The sequence below is a fragment of the Stegostoma tigrinum genome, chromosome 6 (genome assembly GCF_030684315.1).
Source record: "Stegostoma tigrinum isolate sSteTig4 chromosome 6, sSteTig4.hap1, whole genome shotgun sequence".
Classification (NCBI taxonomy): Eukaryota; Metazoa; Chordata; class Chondrichthyes; order Orectolobiformes; family Stegostomatidae; genus Stegostoma; species Stegostoma tigrinum.
The window spans coordinates 108202845-108227885 of NC_081359.1; the positions used below are offsets into that span (position 1 = coordinate 108202845).

At 46.6% G+C, this 25041-nt stretch overlaps 1 protein-coding gene across 3 annotated transcripts; it reads left to right on the top strand.

Annotated features, from left to right (window-relative positions):
- The first annotated feature begins 696 nt into the window (after positions 1 to 696).
- On the top strand, positions 697 to 24646 carry LOC125453023 (kelch-like protein 24). Of its 3 annotated transcripts, none has more exons than XM_048532035.2 (8): positions 697 to 1118; positions 3294 to 4193; positions 4742 to 4926; positions 7028 to 7146; positions 12863 to 13051; positions 16040 to 16228; positions 18946 to 19122; positions 23620 to 24646. In XM_048532035.2, the coding sequence occupies exons 2-8, from the start codon at positions 3319 to 3321 to the stop codon at positions 23641 to 23643; spliced, it is 1758 nt and encodes a 585-aa protein (XP_048387992.1). In that variant the 5' UTR covers positions 697 to 1118; positions 3294 to 3318; the 3' UTR covers positions 23644 to 24646. The 3 variants fall into 3 exon arrangements, with proteins under 3 accessions (XP_048387992.1, XP_048387994.1, XP_048387993.1); XM_048532037.2 differs by having other exon boundaries at positions 18946 to 19082; XM_048532036.2 differs by lacking the exon at positions 697 to 1118 and adding an exon at positions 1702 to 1894.
- The last annotated feature ends 395 nt before the right edge of the window (positions 24647 to 25041 follow it).

A 25041-nucleotide genomic window follows, 5' to 3' on the forward strand; every position in this document is an offset into this window, starting at 1 on the left:
GCATGTTGAAATCTCCCATAACAACCGCAGTGATACCCTTGTGACAGGCCAATTTCTACTCTTGATTCAACCTGCACCCTGCCTCCTGACTACTGTTCGGGGGCTTGTAGATAACTCCCATTAGGGTCTTAGATAATAAAATGTGAGGCTGGATGAACACAGCAGGCCAAGCAGCATCTCAGGAGCACAAAAGCTGACGTTTCGGGCCTAGACCCAGCTCTGATGAAGGGTCTAGGCCCGAAACGTCAGCTTTTGTGCTCCTGAGATGCTGCTTGGCCTGCTGTGTTCATCCAGCCTCACATTTTATTATCTTGGAATCTCCAGCATCTGCAGTTCCCATTATCTCCCATTAGGGTCTTTCTACCCTTAGAATTTCTCAGCTCTATCCATACTGACTCTACATCGCCTGACTCTATGTCCCCCCTCCCAAGGGACCGAATATCATTCCTCACCAACAGGGCTATCCCACCCCCTCTGCCCACCAGTCTGTCCTTTCGATAGCACGTATAGCCTTGAATATTCATTTCCTAGGCTTCAGCTCTGCTGGGGGCATACTCATGCAAAGACGTTGGGAAAACGGGACAGGTCGGTTGGAAGAGGGGCAATCGATGTGGAGGCTGGTGTGTGAGGTCTAAAGCTATTCAACACCGTGAGACCTGAGGGCTGGGCTGCAAGGTGCAGAACTGGAGAGTGAGATGCCTTTCCTTAAATTTGCGCCGAGTTTGCAGCAGGCCCTGGCTAGAAATGTTAAGATGCAGAGCAAGATTGCGCATTTGAAAGGAATTTGGAGCTCGGGGTAGCTAAAAGAAATTAAAGGAGAAGTTGGGGTAAAGAGGGCAGAAATCGTGCGACGAGAGGGCGAGAGAAACAAAAATCCCATGATGGGTCGCTCGCAAATCATTCCACGTCGCTTTGTTTTAAAAGCTGAACGTCAATTCGTCAGTCCAGGTTTTATTTCCTCCAGGAAGTGTTTGAATAGTGATCATTATTCCGGAGAACCGGGGGGGCGGTCTGTGTAAAGACATGGCCGTATTTATAAACAGCACTGGCTGCAAAACGCGAGGAGAGAGTCCTGAGTTCGTGTAGAGATTGGCACAGTCAGATCCCAAACGGAAGAGGTAAGACATGGACAGACAAAACAATGAACACGATTCGCAAACCAGAAGGATGTTTTTTTTACCGCCTCGCTGTTTGTTAATTTCTGAAATGTGTTAACTTCGTTAATTTCGCTTTAGTTTTTGCTACTCTTAGTTCATTCATGTTTAACCTACTTGATTGTTTGCTGTTTTGGAGACAGGGAGATAAACCATAATACTTATTTTGAATGTTTCTGTCACGTTTTCCCCCTCAAGAAATCGATTTCACTGGATGCCGTGGTTCAGTTGCAAAACGAATCGTTGATAGGAATAGAGTTTTGTTTGCCGAATTTTTTTGTTGTGTTTTGACAATGGTGTTCAACATTCTGCATTGAGGTCATGACCCAGTTGGAGCCCAGTGTTTTAAGTGAAGTACGTGTGTGTTTTGGGAGAGATCCATGGAGACAAAGAGCCAGTGAGAGAGATTAGTCTGTTTCCTTCTGTCAGTCTGTTAGAGTTTCCTTTGAAGAGCAGGACGCCGTGGCCAGGCTGCTAATCATCACTGAGAGGAGCTGGCTGAGGTGAAGACTCTGAATTGGGCATCGCTGAGAAAACATCTCTGACCACAAGCCCGCCAGGAAGTGGGCAGCACCTAGCATTCGCCAGACCCTGGGGGGAAAAGGTGAGGGTCACCCTGTCGAGTGGTTCCCTGAGGAGAGTGTCAAACTCGTTTAGCAGAATGTCTCATCACCAGGACTTTCCAACAAGTCATTGGACGTAAGGAGGGCACTACCTGTGAGATCCTTCGCACACACCTGGTGAGTCTGTGCCACGGCACGCTGCCCTTGAAGTGGTTGCAGGGGGTGGGAAAGGTGGGTGAGGGGGATGTTGTTGAGACTGCCACATATCCCTTGCCAGAGTGTTGCTTTGCAAAGGAAGTCTGGAGAGAGATGCAGTGCAATTTTGTTGAGGTTCGTCCTGAGCAGGTCTGTGACACAGGACTCTGTGCTCTACAGTCTGTTCTTCACGATGCCCACCAAGACAAACATCGACTGTGATTGGAGGACCATCAACTTGGTGAAAAACGCTCTGTGGTCTACCCAAAACTTGTTGATCGATCTTCCAGAACATGGAGTGGACCCTGATCGAGAGTTGCAGCCTGGCCCGTTCCAAGGTCCGGGACGACATGCTGAGGGACGCACAAAAGCTTGGGCCAGCTGCCACGAAAGCAAAGTGGGGAAAGAGCACCATCTAAGGTCTTTCTGCTGAAGTTAAATGGGGGTCTGTACAGTTATTGGGCCCTCCTTGTGCCTCAATGCATGTAAATATAAAGTGGCTCAAGTACAAGATGCTTTTGGTTTGTTCGGGTCGAGTTAAACTCCAATGTTTGTTTCCTTGATACAGAACCAAACTGTTTTTGTGACTATGTATACATACAAAGATATTTTTTACGAAGAAAATATATTTTTGAAATAAAAGAACAAAGAAAGGAAATTGTGGAGAAACTCAGCAGATCTGGAAGTATCAGTGGAGAGAAAACTGACTATTTTCTAAATTGGGAAAAGCTTCAGAAATCTGAAGCACAAAGGGACTTGAGAGTGAGTTCAGGATTCTCTTAGCGTTAACATGCAGGTTAAATGGCAGTTACGAAAGCAATGGTACCATTCATTTTGAGAGGGCTAGAATACAAGAGCAGGGATCTAGTGCTAAGGCTCTGGTCCGACCGCATTTGGAATATTGTCAGCAGTTTTGGATCTTGTTTCTGAGGATGGCTGTGCTAGGTTTGGAGGGGTCCAGTGGAGGTTTACAAGAATAATCCTGAGGATGAAGGGTTTGTCATACGAGGAGTGGGTGAGGACTCTGGTTGATATTTAGAGCCCAGTGAACCTCCGTCAGATTGGGTGAGGATCCTGAGACAGGCAGTCAGCATCATTGAGAGGATGCTATGAGAATCTCCCCTTGAAATACGTAGCAAGAAAGGGCAATGCAAGCCATAGATAGATCCTTGAAAAGCTGTAAAAGAGCTTGAATCAGGGAAAGAGAATTGAGTGACATGAAATGGATAGGTTTCTTAAAGAGTTGACACACTCACGATGAGCTGAATGGCCAGTTTGGTGCTCCCTGAGATACTGAGGAATATCTTTAGGAGTACCTATGCGATCATTTCTAACCCACATGTTCTAAAACATTTCACTTCTAACTGCTTCATTTCTTTAGGTGGACAGAAGACCCTTGGGAGCCAATGATGGGCTTCGGTAGCACAAGCCCAGAAGACCAGGCTGTAGAGACACAGATAAGCAGCAAGTCTTCCACCATAGACCTTAACCTGAAGGCATGCCATGCTGAAGACATCTTGCAAAATCTGAACACTTTTCGTAAGAGCAGGCTATTCACTGATGTTGTGCTTCGTGTTGACGGTGAAGAGTTCCATTGCCATCGAGCCACTCTATCTGCCAGCAGCATCTACTTCAGGACAATGTTCAGCCCCAATTTCCAGGAGAGCCAACGGGACACTGTCGACATCAAAGGGGTCTCAGCTGACACCATGGATTGTGTGATAGACTATATGTACGGAAGAAGGGGGATCATTCGAGAAGACAACGTTCAGAGTCTGCTGGAAGCCTCTGACCTCTTCCAAGTCTCCATGCTCCGACAAGGCTGTGTGGAGTTCTTGGAGAATCAGCTGGATCCTTGCAACTGCCTTGGCTTCTTGAACTTTGCCAACCTCTTTGCCATTCCCGGCTTGTCTGAGAAAAGCAAACAGTTCCTGCTGGAACGTTTTGCAGAAGTTATCCAGCATGAAGAATTTTTGCTACTACCCAAGGAATTCCTGTGCGATCAGCTGTCCAGTGACCTCCTAGCTATTCCAAAGGAAGAGACTGTCTTTGAAGCTGTGATGCAGTGGGTTCGTCATGACCTGCCCAGTAGAAAACATGCACTGAAAGAGCTTTTGGAGCACGTTCGAATTCCCTTACTGGATCGGATATATTTTGTTGAGAAAGTCGAAACGGATGAACTGATCCTGAGCTCGAAGGAGTGTTTACCTTTGCTGCAAGAGGCAAGGAGGTTCCACGTCTTTGGTAATGAGATAACATCTCCGAGGACAAGACCGCGGAGGTAAGTTGTGTCTGATTGTGGGGGGACCTGGTAGAGGCCACAGAGCCATACAGCACAAAAACAGACCCTTTGGTCCACATGGACAGTGTTGATAGAATTCAGCGGTTCCTGTTAGGTGAAGGATTAGTAACAATGGGGCACAATTTTAAGGTGAAAGGCAGGAGGCTCAGCGGAGACTTGAGGAGAATCGTTTTCAACTAGAGGGTGGTGGGAATCTGGAATCGACTGCCTGGGAAACCTTAAAGTAGTTGGATGATCACTTGTAATGTCATCGCATTCAAGGCTGTGGGCCTACTGTGAAGAAGTGGAACTAGTGTAGCTTTGGGAGTACAGACATGATGGGCTGAAGGGCCTCTTATGGACGGTCGGATTCTATGAATGCTCCTGAGTGTCAGAGCTTGAGAGGATGTTAGGAGTAGGTTGTTGTGTGGTACAAGGTCTTGTTCTCTTGATGCCGTTGTGTCTTGTTTTCTGGATCAACAGTGTAAGCCAGCAGAATGGAGCGGATAAAAACCTAACCTCACAGCAGACACTTTCCTTTCACGCAGGTTTGCGAATGTTGCGGAGGTGATCGTCATGCTGGGAGGCTGTGACAGGAAGGGTCATGCAATGCTGCCACATACCGAGCTGTACAACCCGGGGACGGGTGAATGGTCAGCACTGGCCAAGATCCCCGACTACTCCAAGTCGGAATATGCTGTGTGCTCCTTCAGGAATGATATCTTCCTCTCAGGTCAGCAGCTGAACCTTGGTCTTGTTGTGTAGTCGGTGTAGGGGAGCTCCGTGGATGAGTGAAATCAGGAAGTGTGGGAACATCAGTGCGTTTGTATGTAAGAGTTTGTGTCTGTGTGTGTCTGTGTGTCTGTGTCTGTGTCTGTGTGTGTCTGTGTGTGTCTGTGTGTGTGTGTGTGTCTGTGTCTGTGTGTGTCTGTGTGTGTGTGTGTCTGTGTGTGTGTGTCTGTGTCTGTGTGTCTGTGTCTGTGTGTCTGTGTGTGTGTGTGTGTGTGTGTTTCTGTGTGTGTGTGTGTGCCTGTGAGCATGTGTCTGTGTGTGCGTGTGTGCGTGTGTGTGTGTGTGTGTGTTTGTGTGTGTGTGTTTGTGTGTGTGTGTTTCTGTGTGTGTGTGTCTGTGTGTGTGTGTGTGTTTCTGTGTGTGTGTGTGCTTGTGTGTCTGTGTGACTGCGTGTGTGCATGTATCTGTGTGTGTGTGAGTGGGTGTGTGTGTGAGTGGGTGTGTGTGTGAGTGGGTGTGTGTGTGAGTGGGTGTGTGTGTGTTTGTGTGTGTGAGTGGGTGTGTGTGTGTGAGTGGGTGAGTGTGTGTTTGTATGTGTGAGTGTGTGTGTGTGTGTGTGTGTGTGTGTGTGTGTGTCTGTGTGAGTTTGTGTATGCGCAAGCACATGTGTGCAACCTTGTGAGTGTGCATATGTGTGTGAGGTTGCATGTGTATATGTATGTTAGTGTGTGTGTCTGAGTGTGTGTAAGCTTGAGTGTGTATATGATGTGTATATGGGTGTGAGTCTGAGTGAGCTGGTGTGTGCATATGGGTACATGTATATATGCGCGAATGTGTGTACGTGTGAGTGTTAGCATGTGAATGTGAAACCCCTGTGCAATTAGTGTGTCAGCTGTGCTCAATGGGTAACACGCTTGACTCTAATTGACAAAGTTCTAGAGTTGGGTTCCAATCCAGGCCTTGAGCACAATTGTCCATTCGCTACAGTCCTTTAGGGTATGAAATGTGTTCTCCTGATCAGGATAATATGTGACTCCAGCCCCACATCAATGTGGTTGACTTCTTGTTTGTCCTCTGAAATACCGAGCAAACTTCCCAATTCCTTGGCAGCCAGGGACAGGTGATAAATGCTGATTTTCCAGTGACACGCATAACCCAACAAGTAATAAAGAAATAAAACTCTTCAGTGGAAGAGATGAGAAGTATTTTTTTTTTCTCACCCAGTGGGCCCATTGAGCAATACGACCATAGTAATAGGAAAAGAAGTAGGCCGTTTGGCCACTCCATCCTGCTGTACCATTAACAGGATCATGGCTCATCTGACATTCCTCACATCCACTTTCCTGCCCTTTCCCCATAATCCTTAATTTCCCAACTGATCCACAATGTCTCTATCTTGGCCTTAAATTTACACAAGGGCTCTGCTCCCCCCCCACAGCTCTCTGTGGCAAGGAATTCCTAAGACACACCACCCTCTGAGAGAAGAAATTCCTCTTCATCTCAGTCTTTAAATGGGTATCCCTTTATTCTGAGGCTTTGTCCCTGATCCCAGACCCTCCCATGAGGGGAAATGCCCTCTGAGCATTTTAAGAATTCAACATGTTTCAGATAGAGTATTGAGCCTTTGAAACTCTTCCTCAAAAAAGGTGATGGAAGCAGAGTCTTTGACTGTGTTGAAGACAGAAGTGGATGGACTGTTGATGAGCAAGGGGCTGTTGATGTCAGTGTGTGCTGAAAGGGGACTGGGTTCGGTAGGAATGCAGCGTAATCAGGTCAGCCATGCATGGCAGACCAGAAAGGAAGTGCTGAATGGCCTACTCTTGCTCCAAGTTTGTATTACCTGTGTATGCTTCATTTTGAAAAGCTCGGAGCAGCATGCTTTTTAAATAGACAACACACAGGAACCCCTGTCTGGAAATTCCAGTTACTGTAGAATTCCAATTAGTGGAGTGCCAGATGAAAAGAAATTTGATAACTTTCCCTGGGGTGCTTTTGTAAACAAGTCATGTAAAATCCTATTTTAATGATCAGGTGGGAAGCAGATGAGCACTTGTTTCTGCCAGACTTGTCATAAAATGTCTTACCTCTATTTTGATTTACAGGTGGGAACCTGTACAGTAATGATGTGTGGATGTATAGCTGTCAGCTCAACATCTGGGTCAGAGTGGCTTCTTTAAATAAAGGAAGATGGAGGCACAGGATGGTGGCACTGCAAGGCAAGGTATGGACTGGGCATTGTTTTTGTACTGACCATTCAGCCCATCGAGTCACCACTGCCGTTCAATGAGATCTTGGCTGATTTGACAACCCTGAACTCCACTTTCCTGCATTTTCCCCCATCATCTGCATCTGCGATAACAAGGTGTAGAGCTGGATGAATACAGCAGGCCAAGCAGCATCAGAGGAGCAGGAAAGCTGACGTTTCGGGCTTAGTCCCGAAATGAAGCTCTACACCTCTACACCTTCTCCAGCTTCTGCAGTTCCTACTGCTTCTCTCCATCATCTGCATCTGCCCACTTTAGCTCTTTGTCAAGCGCTGCCCTTATCATAGAATGCCTGCAGTGTGGAAACAGGCCATTCAGCCCATCGAGTTCAGACCAGACTCTCAAGAGATCCAAACCATTCCTATTGTTGTGCCACTGCATTTCTCGTGGCTAATCCATGTAGCCTGCACACCCCTCAGCACTATGGACAATTTAGCATGGCCAATCCACCTAACCCACACCTCCTTAGATTGTGGGAGGAAACTAGAGCACTCAGAGGAAACCCATGCAGTCACGGGTAAAATATTCAGACTCTATACAAACACTCCCCAAAGGCTGAGATTGAACGTGGGTCCCTGTGGCTGTGAGGCAGCAGCGCTAACCACTGTGTCACCCACAGAAATCTTGTGATCTTAGTTTTGACATCCAGCAACCGTAGGTTTTGGGAGGTTGGAAGTTCCATACTTTTGTGACCTTATCTTCTGGCTCCTTGATGCCCTCTTGTTCTTGATCCAAAACATAAGTTTCCTGCCCATTTAAAGGCCTGGCTGCAAAGGAAGGGCATTGATTCGACCGAAGACCCACCTGCCTGTTCCAGGTGAATGTTAAAGACCTCATGAGTCCCAGAATAACAAACTTGTTACTGTGCTGAAGGAGGCCCCATTGGGCCCATCATACCTGCATCAGTTCTCCACGTGATCAGTTTGCTTATTGTGCCATTTCTCCCACCTTCTCCTTGTAGCCCTGAATGGTCCCCCTGTTCAGGGAACAGTCATGCTCCCTTTCCAAATCCTTGATTGAACTCGTCTCCGATGCACTCTTGGGCAATACATTCCAGAACCAAAACAGAAATTGCTGGACAAAACTCAGCACCTGAGGAGAGAGGAACAAAAACAAAGTGGCTGGAAAAGCCCAGCAGGTCTGGCAGCACCTGTGAAGGAAAAAGCAGAGTTAACATTTCGGGTCTGATGACCCTTCGTCAGAACATTACAGCATACACAGTCCTTTCAGTTTTTATCTGTGGAGAGAGTGCAGAATTAACGTGTCAGATCCAGTTACCCTTCTTCAGAATTGACAATAGCTGGTGTAAGGTTGGTATAGATGCTGAAGATGGGTTGGAGGGTAGGAGTAAATGATAGGATGAAGCCCAGAGAGAGAGAAACTCAGTTGAGCAGATCGAGGATAGGGTAAAAGGCAGCCTAGGAGGAGAAATGGCTGCTAATGGGCACTGTTAGTGGCTGACAATGGGTTGATTGTGGTAGCGCCATTATGATGACCAAGTCTGGTGTGTGGGGTTTGGGGTAAGGACATGGGAGAAGGTGCCTCAAGCCATACTATTATTGAACTCAATATTGAATCTGGAGGGTTGCAGGGTCCCCAAGCAGATAATGAGGTGTTGTTCTTCCAGCTTCTCTGGAATGCTGCAGCAAACCTGAGACGGAAATGTTGGCCAGGGAACAGAGTGGTGCGTTAAAGTGGCAAGCAATTGGAAGCCCAGGATCATTTTTGCAGGCTGCGTGTAAATGTTCTGTGAAGGAGTCAGCCTGTCTACACTTACCCAATGTAGAGAAGGCCACATTGTGAGCGGCAAATGCAGTAGATTAGATTGAGTGAAGAGCAGGTAAAGAGCTGCTCCACCAGGGAGGCATGTTTGGGCCCTTGGATACTGAGGAGGGAGGAAGTAAACAGGCAGCTGTGTGACACCTCCTGCAGTTGCAGGAGAAGGTGCCATTGGGCTGGGAGGGAGTGTGGGGTGTATTGGGGGGAAGGAGGAGTCGACCAGAGTGTTCCGGAGCGAACGGTCCCCGTGGAAAGTGGACAAGGGAGGGGAATATGTGTCTGGTGGTGGCATCCCGCAGTGTGTGGTGGTACTGATGGCTGATGGTCCTTTGGATGTGGAGGCTGGTGGGTTAGTAAATTAGGACAAGGGAGACCCTATCACTGTTGTGGGAGGGAAGGGAAGGGTGAGGGCTGAAGGGTGGGAGATGAGTTGGACTCAGCATAGGACCCAATCAACTACAATGCCGTGGAACCCTTGTTTGAGGAAAAAGGTAGACATTATGGAGGCCCCCTTATAGAAGCAGGCATCATTGGAACAGATGAGATGGAGAAGCTTGGAGAATGGAATAAACTCTTTACAGGAAACAAGATGTGAGGCTGTATAGGGACAGCACAGTGTGGAGCTGGAGGAACACAGCAGGCCAGGCAGCAACAGAGGAGCAGGAAAGTTGACATTTCAGGTTGAGTCCCTTCTTCAGAAGAAGGGCCATGACCAGAAACATCAACTTTGCTGCTCCTCTGATGTTGCCTGGCCTGCTGTGTTCCTCCAGCTCCACGCTATGTTATCTCTGACTCCAGCATTGGCAGCTCTTACTATCTCTCAATCGGATGTATAGTCAAGGTAATAATGGGAGTTGCTGGATTTTAAACCAGATGCTGATAGCTTGCAGAAGAAGAAGAATTTCTTCAAGTCACTTTTGCTTTTTTTCCTTTTTTATGTTAAATCTGTGCTCTCTCCTTCTTGATCCTCTCATGAGCAGACTCCCATTTACCTTCCAGAACCCTCATGATTTCGAACACTTCAGTCAGATCCCTTCTTCTCTCTAAAGAGAACAATCCCAAACTCCTCACCAACTGAAATTCCTCCTTCCTGTTGTCGTCTGCATTCTTCTGCACTCTTTGCAATGCATTCACATTCTTCCTTTCATGTGGTATCTGCAACTGTTCGTGAACTCCAGCTGAAGCTGAACTAGTGTCATATACAAACTCAACCTCTCCTCCCTCTCTGTGCTCCACATCTGTTTTAATAAAGCTTAGGATACTGAAGATTAATCAACTTCTCCCAGCTATCTTGCCAACTCTAATGCCTCATGCATGTATACACTCCAGATTCCCTGCTATTTCACACATTTTAGAATTTTGCCCTTTGTCTTACATTGGCTTCCTATGCTCTTTCTATTAAAGTGGCATGATCTTATGGCACGGTGGCTTAGTAGTTAGCACCTCTGCCTCAACGCACTAGGGATCCGGGTTTAATTCCACCCTTGGGCAACTGTCTGTGTGGAATTTGTACTTTCTCCCTGTGTCTGCGTGGGTTTGCTCCGGTTTCCTCCCACAGTCCACAGATTTACAGGTCAGGCAGACTGGCCGCGCTAAATTGCCTGTACAGTTCAGGGATGTGGGTTAGGTGGGTTAGCCATGGGAAATGAAGGGGTGCAAGGTAAGAGGTGGGGCTGGGTGTGAGGCTCTTCGGAGGATCAGTGTATACTTGATGGGCTGAATAGCCTGCTTCCACACTGAAGGGATTCTATGATTCCCACACTGTGTCTGTGTGCATGGATGTGGGAGAGTTGGTGAGAGACGGTTGGGGTATATGTGTGTTAGTGTTACTGTGTTAATCTTCTACAGCTTTTGTCCGAAAGTGTCCTTTCAGCTGTCCTAGCCTGAGTTAGTTCGTTCTTTCAAGGAGAAATCCAGTCTGTCCAACCATCCGCGAATTTCACAGTTGAACATAGCTTGACCTCACCGTGACATTTTCAATTGCCGCTGGTTTCACTTCCGTTATGACTGAGGCTAGAGGCTTGCACTGCTGTTCCAGTCTCACTGCTGCATGGATGACAACAGAAATTAAAAATACTTTCTCCAGTGATGACCAATTAAATATCTTATCTACATTTGGTTTCAACATAACCAGGTTCCTTAAAGAACACCATCGTTGGTTTATTATCAAAATGAAACTTCATGAATTTCTCTGCAGAAACTGACCTTTTGAAAAACACTTTCCCCAATGAATTACTATTAATTATTATAATAATAATAATTATTAAAGTTATTCTTTATGGCAAAGGATGAAATGTAGAATTTTCTGAATTCTGTTGCTGTGAAGTTCTGCGTATGTGGCCAAATCAGACACCATAATTGTCTTTGAAGTCTTTCAGGCTCTAGTCCCTCAGAAAATATTTTTGAGACATTTCTTCACTTATACTTTCAAACACACAAGCTTTACTCTGAACTCAACATGAGAGTGTTTCTTTTCACCACTGGAAGAGATCAACTGGGCAGCTTGTTCTCAGCAAGTTTCCCTCCAAGTCAATTTGCTCTTAGCAAGTTACCCACTAACTGAACCAGATAAAGTCTGCATCACTCCAAACCAATCACACTTCAAAACTTGAGCAGAATCTACAACAAAAAGAAAGTAGTAATGTGTTTTACAGAAAGCCTTTGAAACACAATTTGTGATGGCATCTGGATGGGTACATGAATAGGAAAGGTATAGAGGGATGTGGGCCAAATGCTATAAAATGGGACTAGATTAATTTAGGATATCGGGTTTGCGTGGATGAGTTGGATCAAAAGGCCTGTTTCCGTGCTGTCCATCTCTATGATTTAATGTCCATAGTGAACTTACAATGACTTCTTTTAATAACACTTTGGCCTATTGAGTCTGTGCCAGTCAAAACTAACCACCCAACTATTCTAATCCCATTTTCCAGCACTTGGCCCGTAGCTTTTAATGCCTTCACGTCGCAAGTGAATGTCCATGTACTTCTTAAATGTTATGAGGTTTTCTGCCTCTACCACCGTTACAGTCAGCGAGTTCCAAATTCCATCACCCTCTTAGGGAAAGCATTTTTCCTCACATCTCCTCCAAACTTTCTGCCCCTTACCTTAAATCTATGTCCTGGTCATTGATCCTTCCACCAAGGGGATAGATTCCTTTATCTCTACCCTGTCTATGCCACTTAAAATTTATACATCTCAGAGTCCCCTCCACATCGCTTCTGGCCCAAGGAAAACAGTTCCACTATGTCCAAACTCTCTTCACAACTCTCCAGCCCAGGCAACATTCTGGTAAATCTCCTCTGCACCCTCTCCAGTGCTATCAAAGCCCTCATCTAATATGGATTCCAGAACCACACACAATTCTCTAGCTGTGACTAGACTCATGTTTTATGCTGTTTTAGCACAATCTTCCTGATCTGAAACTCTATGCTTCAGCTCAGAAAGACAAAAGCATCCTTATATCTTCTTAATCACTTTATCTGCCAGTCCTGATACCATCAGGGACCGGTGGTCATACACCCCAAGGTCCATGTCCATCAGAATCCAGACTTCTTGAGAATTTGCTACACTTCTGGTTTCTCTTCAAGGTTTTGGTAAGAAACTCAACCTGAGACCTGATTTGGTGCAGAAGACAGAAACAGGAATTACAAGCAGGTGTTCGGATTAAGGTTATGTGCATCCCTCTATTCAACGTGATCACAGATGATCAATGCCATCCTCTCGTTTTGGGTCGGGATCTTTCTTCAGAAATATGAAACGTCAGCCTTCCTGCTCCTCTGATGCTGCCTGGCCTGCCGTGTTCCTCCAGCTCCACGCTGTGTTGTCTCTGACTCCAGCATCGGCAGCCCTTACTAGCTCTGACACACCAACTTGATTTTGTTTTATTTTCAGCTCTATGTTGTGGGTGGTTTCAATGGATTCAGCAGGATGTCCAGCGTTGAATGTTACGATCCCAACTTGAACTGCTGGTCGTTCACTGCACCTCTGTTGGAACCCGTGAGCTCAGCAGCTGTTGTCGCCTGTTTGAACAGGCTGTACGTGATAGGGGGTGCACTTAACAACCAACTGAATTCAAACAAGGTAAGGAGCCAATGTCTGTGGAAACACAAGGGGTCAGGCAGCTTCGCTAGCCTGGCTAGTTAAAGGGTTAGCCCTTGCATAACAGCTTAAATGATCCCACATGGAAATGAAAGGTCTCGGGGCATTACTTGGATGTCGAGCACTTCCCTTCCCAGTGCGATTTTTTTTCTCTATTTCCTTTATTCATTCACACCATGAGGACATCTCTGGCTAGGCCAGCATTTATTGCCCCATCCCTAATTGCCCAGAGGGCAGCTAAGAGTCAACCACATTGCTGTGGGTCTGGAGTCACATGTAGGCCAGACCAGGTAAGGATGGTGGTTTCCTCCCCTAAAGGACATTGGTGAACCAGATGGGTTTTTCTCAACAATTGACAATGGGCTCATGGTCATCATTAGACTCCTAATTTCAGATATTTATTGAAATCAAATTCCACCATCTGCTGTGGTGGGATTCAAACCCCAGTCCCCAGAATATTACCTGGTCTCTGGATTAACAATCCAGCGATAATACCACTAGGTTATTGCCTCCCCTTCAATTATCCTTCAATTGGAATCACTTTTAATAAGAAATGGATTACCTGGTTGTGATCACATTGATGTTTGTGGGAGGTTTCTGTACACAAATTGGCTGCCATGTTTCCTACATTGTAACAGTGACTATCCCATAACTCATTTGACAGGGCCTTCTAGAACTGCAACCTCTATTGCTTAAGAGTACAAGGACCGACAGATTCATGGGATCATGTCACTACCCCTACAAGTTCCCTTCCAAGCCAGATGCCATCCTGACTCGGAAATATAGCGCTGTTCCTTCAGTTTCACTAGGTCAAAATTCTGGAATTCCTTGAATTGCTGCAGTCCATGTTCTGTAAGTAGACCCATAGTGTACTCAGAGAGAATTCCAGGATTTTTACCTCGTGCCATTGAAGGAACATTCCAAATCAGGATGGTGAGTGGTTTGGGGTAACTTGCAGGGGCTGGTGTTCCCATGTATTTGCTGCCCTTGTCATTTCTAAATGGAAATGGTCATGGCTTTGGAAAGTGCTGTCTTAAGGAGCCATTATGAATTTCTGCAGTGCATCTTGTAGATTGTACACACTGCTGCTACTGAGCGTCAGTAGTGGAGGGAGTGGATGTTTGTGGATTTAGTGCCAATCAAGCGGCTGCTTTGCCCTGGATGGTGTCGAGCTTCCTGAGTGTTGTTGGGGCTGCACCCATCCAGGCAAGTGGGGAGTATTCCATCACACTCCTGACTTGTGCCTTGTAGATGGTGGGACAGGCTTTGGATGGTCAGGAGGGGAGTTACTCGCTGCAGAATTCCCACTCTTGTAGCCACTGTGTTTATGCAGCGAATCCAGTTAGGTTTCTGGTCAATGGTAACCCCCAGAATATTGACTGTGGGCTATTCAGTAATGGTAAGACCACTGAATGTCAAGGGGTGGTGGTTAGATTGTCTCTTATTGGAGATATTCATAGCCTGACATTTGTGAGGCATGAATGTCACTTGCCACTTGTCAGCCCAAGCCTGGATATTGTCCAGATCTTGTTACATTTGAACATGGACTACTTCAGCGTCTGAGGAGTTGCGAATGGTGCTGAACATTGTGCAAACATCATCAAACATTCTCACTACTGTCCTTATGCTGGAGGGAAGGTTATTGATGAAGCAGCTGAACGTGGTGGGGCTGAGGACACTACCCCCACGTGCTCCTGCTGAGATGTCCTGGAGCCGTGATGACTGACCTCCAAAAACCAAAATCTCCTTCCTATGTGCCAATTATTACTCCAACCAATGGAGAGTTTGTTCCCTGATACACATTGAATCTAGTTTTGCTAGGGCTCCTTGATGTACAATGTGGGAAAATGTGAAAAGTACGTAATAGAGCATTATTTAAATGGTAAAAAACCGCAGAAGTTTACAACACAGAGGAACTTTGGTGGGGGAGTGGGGGCAGGGCGCGGTGCTTGTGCATGAAACGCAGAAATCTAGCGCACAGGGATAGCAGGTAATCAGGAAAGGCTAATGGAATGTTGGCCCTTAATTCAAGGGTGTTGGAGCATAAGAGCAGGGAAGTCTCACTGTAACTGTACAAGGTGCTGGGGAGACCACATCTGGAGCACTGAGAGCAGTTTTGTTCCCCTTGTTTAAGAAAGGACATTATTTCATTGGAGGCAGTTCAGAGGAGGTTCACTGAGATAATCCTGGTAGGGACAGATTGTCTTATGGGCAAAAGTTAAACAGCTTGGGACTGTACTCCTTGGAATTTAGAAGAATGAGAGGTCACTGAAATATATTGGTTTCTTAAGGAGCTTGACAGCATAACTGCTGAGAGGATGTTTCCCCTCATGGGAGAATCTAGGACCAGAGGGCACAGTCTCAGAATAAAGGGGCACCAATTTAAGACTGAGATGAGGAGGAATTTCTTCTCTGAGGGTTGTGAGTCTTTGGAACTCCTTGTTACGGAGAGCTGTGGGGGCAGAGTCCTTGTGTATATTTAGGGCTGAGGCAGATTCTTGATCACTCGGGAATCAAAGGTTATGAGGAAAGGGTAGGAAAGTGGATGTGAGGAATGTTGGATCAGGCATGATTCTGTTGAAAGATGGAAGAGGCTCAAGGAGGCAAATGCCCACTGTTATTTCTACTTCTTATGGCATTATTTTCTTAAAGAAGGAGGCCATTCTGCCCAGCATGCCTCCAGCTCGACTATCTAGTGCCAATTCTGTTTTTTTTCCCTCTGTGCATTATTGCTATCAAAAAAAATCCAATGCCCCCTTGAATTCCTCAACTGAACCCATCTCCACCAATCTGAACCCACAATCGTTTAATATTTTCAGGGAGTGGTGAGGTTTCTACAGGCTGAACCACAGGTGATGTGTACGGGACTGACTAAAAGGGGTAGACCGAAAGGTGTAGCTGGCATACTTCCTCCTGTCCGGTTTCTCTGCAGATCTCTAAGAATCGATGTCTGTTTTATTTTTTGGAAAGGTGCAGTGTTATGACCCAGTGAAAGATGACTGGACGTTTACTGCCACAAGTCCATTTGCTCAGCGTTGCATCAATGCAGTCACCATAAACAATGTGATTTATATTATGGGAGGCCTCATGGAGAATATGTACAAATACGACCCAATAGACAACTACTGGACGGTGATGGACAATACTCCAGGACCTCTGGTAAGATATCATTCACTGGTCTGGGTTGCCTAGAAACTGAATGTTCAGGATGTCCTTTCTCTGAAGGCTTTGTGAGGTATATCAAAGTTTTACATTCTTTTTTTCAGCAATAACGTGTGTTAAAAATGGGTGGAACATGTTGGATGAATGAATAAGAACTGCATGAGCATTAGGCCAAAAATCACAGGACACCAAGTTATCTCACTGACACACACACACACACACACACACACACACACACACACACACACACACACACACACACACACACACTCTCTCTCACTGTCTCTCTCTGTTTGTTCCTGTCTCTCTCTCTCTCTCTCTTCACGCCCCCCCCCCCCACACACACACACACACACACACACACACACACACACACACACACACTCTCTCTCTCTGACATGCACATGCACACGCACACACACAAATATAAATCTATAGGGTGAATTTGTATTTGCAGATTTGTAATTTCAGAACCATTCTATTTTGTTCAAATAACACACAATTTGTAGACAGTCAAGGTGGCATTTTATAAATTCCTACTTTGGGAATAAAATCAGTCTGACTCCAAGCTAAAACACAGCCAGATTTTAAACAAGGCCTCTGGAATTTGCATATAAAGCCATCTTAGGTTTATTCAATACATTCACATCAGTTCTCTGACCCTTTGATCTTATACTTGTAAATTCTGTGTCTGATGCCACCTTTCTCACTAACACTTGAAGAAGGAGTGAGACCCCAAAAGCTTGTGTTTTCACATAAACCTGTCTGAGTATAACCTGGTGTCGTGTGATTTTTGACCTCGTCCACCCCAGTCCTACACTGGCACCTCCACATTGTGAATGAGGGTTGCTGTTGCTGGTATGTAAATGATGCAGGAATGGCCTCCAACACCATGAGTTGTTTGTGTCGCTTTGCCATTATCTTCCACCTCACCCACAAGGTTGCTGGGTAACCATCCCTAATTCGCTGCTTTTCGCATTAGGATTAAGGTCGCTTCTAAAAGCGGCTGCACAGAATGGTGTGGCAAGATTTATCTTCCTGCAATTCCACTCCACCTCAGGGTCCAGAGAGGGTGCTTTTGAATGTATGGAGTCTCACTCCTTCAGGATGTAAAATGTTGCACATGGTTATAGGCAAATGACAAGCAAATCCACTCCCTAGCACCTGACTCCTAACAGCCCTCTAAAATGGTTTGCATGCTGGGGAGAGGTTGGATAGTCTGGACTGACGGTGACTTTGTACAGATTTATAAAATTGTAAGGGGCATTGAGAACATGATAATATTAGTGTGGTACAGTGGCTCAGTGGTTAGCACTGCTGTCTCACAATGACAGGGACCTGGGTCCAATCCCACACTCAGGTGAATGTTTGTGTGGAGTTTGTGCATTGTCCCTGTCCCTGTGTCAGTGTGGGTTTCCTCTAGGTTCTACAACTATCTGCCCAAGGCTTATTAGCGCTAGATGTTAAATACTGGCCTCGCTAGTGATGCCCATACCTCAAAACAAACCCAATCCATGCAGGCATTTATGTTGCATTTAAATTTCTCTCTTCCACCCCCATTCCTCTTCATCTACTCGAGAATAAACCTTTCCTTTCTATGCCCTCGTGTGTTAGCGGGTAGGCAATAGCCTAGTGGTATTATCGCTAGACTATTAACCCAGGCACCCAGATAATATTCTGTGGGGCTCAAATCCTGCCACGGTGGGTGGTGGAATTCAATAATAATCTGGAATTAAGAGTCTAATGATGACCATAAAGCCATTGCTGATTGTCAGGAAAAACCCATCTGGGTCACTAATGTCCTTTAGGGAAGGAAACTGCCATCCTAACCTGGTCTGGCCTCCATGTGACTCCAGACCCACAGCAATGTGGTTGACTCTTAACTGCCCTCTGGGCAATTAGGGATGGGCAATAAATGTTTATCTAGCCTGTTACGCCCACATCACATGAATGACTTAAAAAAAAGTTCATCAAGGCTCCTCAGAATAAGGGGTTGCATGTTTAAGACAGATGAGGAGGAACTTCTTCTCTCAGACAGTAGTGAATCTGTGGATGGAGGAGAAGATAGGTGGAGAGGAGACTAATAGGTCAAAGAAGCAGTGATGGAGCCAGTAAAGGTGAGTGCAGGTGGGGAGGTAGGGAGGGGATAGGTCAGTCCAGGGAGGATGGACAGGTCAAGGGGGCGGGGATAGGTGGGAGAAAGGACAGATTAGGGAGGTGGGGACAAGCTGGGCATTAATGAACCAGATGGATTTTTATAACAACTGATCGTGGTTACATGGCTACCGTTAGAGTGCCATGTCCCCTGCATTACTAGTCGAGTAACAGTATCACTAGACCAATGGTGGAGGGTGTTACTTGGAGTGAGGGTACAGGATGAGTGGACGTTGATGAGGATCATTAGAGTAAAAGACTGTAGTAATTGGAATGAGGTTGGCCAGGTAGATCTCATTGAGTATGAGTTCCCTGTTTGGGGCTGTTAAGCTGGGGCCAGTCAGGGTGCCCTGCCTGACAGGAATAAACAGAAGTCTCAGGGTTTCTCCTCACTCTAGGGGCTGGCTGCGTGTTGGCTGGTCAGAGTCTGTATACTGTGCACATGTGAATAAAGGGTGATGGGATACAGGCCTCTGTGGAGTTATTTCAAGGACAAAATGGCAGAGGAAGCTTTGGGCTACAACTAAATGATGACTTTCCTTTTTTAATTGGTAATGCAGGAGAACTGCGGGCTGACGGTTTGCAATGGGATGGTTTACATCCTCGGTGGCAAAGACAACATGGCGGAAGGCACAGACAGAGTCTTCTGCATCGAACCCGCCTCAGGCAAACTAACTCTCGTCTCCAGCATGCCAAGGTGTGCCAGCTACCACGGGTGTGTCACTATCCACCAGCGGGTGAGAAAATAACCATTGGGCTGGCTCACAACATCCAGGCCGTCAAACCTTTTTACCGTAATGTGCCTGATGTTTCAGGTTGTGCTCAATACCCTTGCACTTATCGTGAGAGTTGTGTTTTTTGGTCAGAAATGGAAAGGATTTAATCTATGAGTGAATAGCCAGTTGTATTTGTTAAACTACTGACCAATCACTGACCAGTATGGAACGCAGCCTCTCTCCCTTACTGGAGAGTGGCTGTAATTGACCCCTAACCTTCTCCCCCTAACCCACTACTGACCAGTAATAGACCATAAGACCATAAGACATAGGAGTGGAAGTAAGGCCATTCGGCGCATCGAGTCCACTCAGCCATTTAAATCATGGCTGATGGACATTTCAACTCCACTTCCCTGCACTCTCCCCGTAGCCCTAATGACCCCTAAACCTCCCCACCTGCCCCATTACTGACTGGTACTCAGCCTGTTGGGCTGATAGGTTATGGGTTTTCTGAAAGTTAGACAGTGCTGCATGTTGGAGGCAGTCAGTAATCTTTACTTAGTGTGAGGTGAGGTGACAGTGACTGTCCTCGACATCAAGGCTGCACTTGATCAAATGAGGCATCAGGGAACCCGAGCAAAACCAGACTCAAGGTGAATCACGGAGTATTCTCCACTAGTTGGAGTCTTACCTGACACATAGGAAGATGGTCGTGATTTTTGGACATCAGTCGCCTCAGCTCCAGAACATCCAGGATGCAGGAGTTCCTCAGGCTAGTGTCCTAGGCCTAAACATCTTTAGCTACTTCATCAATGACCTTCCCACCATCATAAGGTCAGAAGTGGGGATGTTCGCTGATGATTGCACATTGTTCAGTACCATTCGTGACTCCTCACATACTGAAGCAGTCCATGTTCAAATGCAACAAGATCTGGTCAATATCCAGGCTTGGGCTGACAAGTGACAAGTAATATTCATGCCACAGAAATGTCAGATAATGATCATCTCAAATAAGAAGAATCTAACCATTGCCCTTGACATACAAGAATGTTACTAACACTGAATCCCTGACTGCGAACATCCTCGGGGTTACCATTGACTAGAAACTGAACCGAACTCGCCATATAAGTACTGTGGCTGCAAGGGCAGGTCAGAGGCTAGGAATCTTGTGCCAAGTAGTTCGCTTCCTGACTCCCCCCAAAGCTTGTGAACCACCTACAAGACACAACTCAGGAGTGTGATGGAACACTCCCCACTTGCTTCAAGAAGCCTGACACCATCCAGGACAAAGCAGCCGCTTGATTGGCACCACATCCGCAAGCATCCACTCCCTCCCCCAGCGACGCTCAGCAGCAGCAGTGTGTACCGTCTCCAAGATGTCCTGCAGAGATTTGCCCAGACTCCTTAGACAATCCTTCCAAACCCCTGACCATTTCCATCTGGAAGGACAAGGGCAGCAGACATATGGGAACAGCACACTCTGCAAGTTCCCCTCCGAGCTACTGACCACCTTGATATTGAAATCTATCACCATCAAAGATGTGAGGGCATTGGCGAGAGTGCAGAAATGATTTACAAGAGTGGCTGCAGCAATGAGAAACTTCAGGGATGAGGACAGATTAAAGAGGTTGGGACGCTGCCTGAAAAAGGGGGTAGGGGCAAGTTCAGTTGAGGCGTTCAAGAGGGGCATTGGATGGTTATTTGGATAGAAATGGCTCAGAGGGATGTGGGGAAAAGGTAGGGAATTGGCACTGGGTAATAACACTAATGAAATGACAGAGCGGACCATAACAATCTTGTGATACTGTAATCCAAAGTACAGGTCAGATGAAGAGTGTGCTTCCCTGCATTCTCTCATTTCTGCTGACAAGTAACCTTTTTAAAATTGGAATTTGCTCATGGGTCCTGTTCTGAATGTCTTGCTTCCCTTTTTGACCCAGTCGGTGTTGCATCACTTCCTGACTATCATCTGTTGATGCCTGAGGTCTCTGAGGTGACACTGCAAAGAAAAGAAGTAACTCAGTGTATCTTGGGGATAGTAAGAACTGCCGATGCTGGAGTCAGAGATAGCGCAGTGTGAAGCTGGATGAACACAGCAGGCCAGGCGCTATCAGGGGAGCAGAAAAGCTGACGCTTCAGGCCTCGACCCTTCTTCAGAAATGGGAGTGGGGAAGAGGGCTCTGAAATATATAAGGGGAGGGTGCATTGATGCTAGTAGGTAGTGGTGGCGATTGGTCAGTGAGGTGGGAAGAGGGATAGGTGGGAGAAAAGTCGGACAGATCGATGGGACGTGGATGAGGTGGGGGTGATGGCCTTGGGATGAGGTTGGGAGAGGGGAGATTTTGAAGCTAGCAAAGTCCACATTGAGTCTATTGGGCTGTAGGGTTCTTAGGCAGAATATGAGGTACTGTTCCTCCAGTTTTGGGGTGGCATCGTTGTGACACTGGAGGAGGCCCAGGATGGACATGTCACCCAGGGAGTGGGAGGGGGAGTTGAAGTGGTTTGCGACCGAAAGGTGTTGTCATTTGTTGCGAACCGAGCATAGGTGTCCCACAAAGCGGTCCCCAAGCCTCCGCTTGGTTTCCCCGATGTAGAGGAGGCCACATAGGGGATAGGGGATACAATAGATCACATTAGCAGATGTGCAGGTGAACATCTGTTTAATGCGGAAGGTTTTCTTGGGGCCTGGGATGGAGGTGAGGGGGGAGATGTGGGGGCAGGTGTCGCACTTCCTGCGGTTGCAGGGTAAAGATGCCGGGGGTGGTGGGGCTGGTGGGGAGTGTAGAGCGGGCGACAGAGTTACGGAGAGAGCAGGGGAATATATCCTTCGTAGTGGGGTCAGAATGCAGGTGGCGGAAGTGGCAGAAAACGATGCGTTGAATCCGAAGGTTAATGGGGTGATACATGAGGACAAGGGAAAATTCGGTCTTTGTTTTTATTGCAGGGAGGCGGTGTGGGGGCTGAGGCGTGGGAAACACAAGAGATGCAGTTGAGGGCGTTTTCGATCACTGAGAGGGGGAAGTTACTGTCCTTGAAATATGAGGACGTCTGGGATGTTTGGGAGCGGAATGCCTCACCTTGGGAACAGATGTGGTGGAGGTGAAGGAACTAGGAGTAGGGGATCGCTTTCTTGGAGAAAGGTAGGTGGGAGGATGTGTAGTCTAGGCAGCTGTGGGACTCGATGAATTTGAATTGAATATCTGTTTCGAGGTGGTCACCAGAGATTGAGACAGAGAGACCAGGAAGGAAAGAGAGGTATCAGAGATGGTCCAGATGAACTTAAGTGTGGGGTGGGAGGTGCCAGTAAAGCTGATGAACTGTTCGAGCTCCTCGTGGGAGCTCGAGGCGGTGCCAGTACAGTAATTGATACAGCGGAGCAAGAGGTGGGGGATGGGGTAAATGTAGCTGTGGAAGAGGGATTGATTCACATAACCTACAAAGAGGCAGGCATAGCTGGTGTTTTGGCGGGGGGCGCTGGTCGGGCCTGCGGTACAGGAAGAAGCGGAGGGCCTTTAGGCCATCTGTATGCAGAATACAGGTGTGTAGGGACTAGACGTCCATGGTGAAAATGAGGTTGTGCGGACCAGGGAATCAGAAGTTTTGGAGGAGGTGGAGGGTGTAGGTGGTGTCACGGACATAGGTAGGGAGTTCCTGGACCAAAGGGGAAAAAAATGGAGTCGAGATAAGTGGAGATAAGTTCGGTGGGGCAGGAGCAGGCAGAGACAGTGGGTTGAACAGGTCAGTCAGGTTTGTGGATTTTGGGAAGGAGATAGAAATGGGCGGTGCGGGGTTGGCTTGGAGGCAAATTTGCAGGGGGAGATGTTCCTGTGCGTCTGCTGCCCCTGTCCTTCTCAATGGAAGTGGTTGTGGATTTGGAAGATGCTGGCCAAGGAGCCTTGGTGAATTTGTGCAGTGCATCTAGTAGATAGTATACACTGCTGCGCTGAACATCGGTGGTAAAGGGAGTGGTTTTCAATGAGGTACCAGTCCAGCAGGTGTGTATTATCTTGAATCCCTTTGGCATTTTTGAGTGAGTGGAGAAATTCTCTTCCCCTGCCTCAGCCATGATGGCAAGCCAGGTAGCAAAGATGGGTGGTCAGATTTCACCCGTGTCCCCACGACCTGCACCCTTAGATATTGCACCCCTTCCTACAGGCGAGATACACTGACACCTCATGTAGTTCGACAGCCTAAGACCAACCTCAATGGCCAATAATACAATGCAAAATGCACAATATGTGGATCGTAATTACCTTCTCTGATCTGCATCTCCCTCCCAAAGCAAGGCCGAGTGATAGTGTTATTCACCACAATTAATATGCACCACTTTAATAACAAAGGTGCTTAAAGGAAGGGTTCCTTGCCTCACTAATGGTTAGTAGTTTGCAGAGATATGTTCTAAGTGTACTTCTTAAAACTGTGAATTGTGTCCTTGAATGGAACGCTGGATGTGAATATCCTGATGATACCTCTGTTCTTACTAATCCTGTAATATGTAACACTGTGTCTGTTTGTTAGGTGAATTATTTCTCCACTCTCTAGTATTCTTGCCCTAATTCTACCCTTTACCGAGGAGGTACCATCTTTAATTCACTGGGATACCGAGGCAAAAGGTTCAGCAACTGGTCCTGCAGGAACAGGATGAGACCATTCAGCATCTTTGAGGTTGTCCTGTTCATATAGGTCAAGGCTGGTCTACAGTGCGCCTCCCTCTTTGGTTCTGTAACTCACTGGTAATCAGATAAAAGACTGTGAGAGTGAGGGGTACAGCGAAGGAGCTGGGAGATAATAGTCTGTTCACTTGTGGGGAGAAGGAAGATTCCTCCACAGATTTCAGTTCTCAGGATGGTGCAGGATGTACCGACTTCAGAAGCAGAAGCTGGAGTAGGCCAATCGGCCCCTCAAGCCTGCCCCTTTCTGTGTTTACAAGCTCCTCGATCAGCCGGAGGATTCTGGCACTCTGGAGGTTCTCGTTCCCTTGATTGCCCATAAATGGCTCACACCTTCTCACCACCAGCTCCCACAGGAGATGTCAGACTACCCACTGTAGGAGCAGCATAACAAGATCCCACAAGTGCCAACATGGCAATGAACTGATTCTACATCTTCATTGCTTTCTCATTCAGTGATGCAGGTAGAGGGATGAATGTTATCGCAGTGCATCGGGGAAGAACATTCACTTCTTCCTCAAGATAGCATCTTGATCATCCCACAGAGCAGGGAGTTACGGCGTTGGTTTAATTTGAAACTTCGAGCCTCTAAAGAGTGGGGCAGAGACTCAGAGGGATTAGAAACTTTGGACTACACTCTGTGCTTCGGTCCCCCATGTGAATTTGACTTTACAAAGCTCTGACTCTGTGGAAGTGAGAGTGGTACCAATTTAACCAAGTGTCAGATAAGCCTGGATCAAAACCCTATTGACAATGTAGTTAGTAGTTTAAATTAAATGTCTTGTGTTGGTTACTGTGTATTGCCACTAAAGCTGTGAAAGAAGATACTAACTGCTGTAAACTGTGATTTATTGTTTTTTTCGTATGTTAAATAACAGTGCAATACAAAATAAAACTTTTTGTCACTTTATATTTGATGTCTCGGTTTTATGTCTGTTCAAAATGTGTTTTTAGTTTGATTTATTTATTGTCACTTGTACAGTACCTAAGTGCAGTGAGAAGCTTTGTTTATGAGCAGTACAGGCAGACCATAGCAAGCAAGGATGGGCAGATCATAGACTAAAAAGAACACTTGGACAGAGGCATACAGATCATGTCGCAGAGGGTGTCGCTGGGCAAGATCAGCATTAGCAAGAGTAGCATTATTTGAGGCTAGAGAGCCCATTCATCAGTCTAATAACAGCTGGGAAGATGCTGTTCCTGAACCCGATTGTGCATGCAGTCAGGCTTGTGTATCCTCTGCCTGATGGAAGTGGCTATAGGAGGTCAT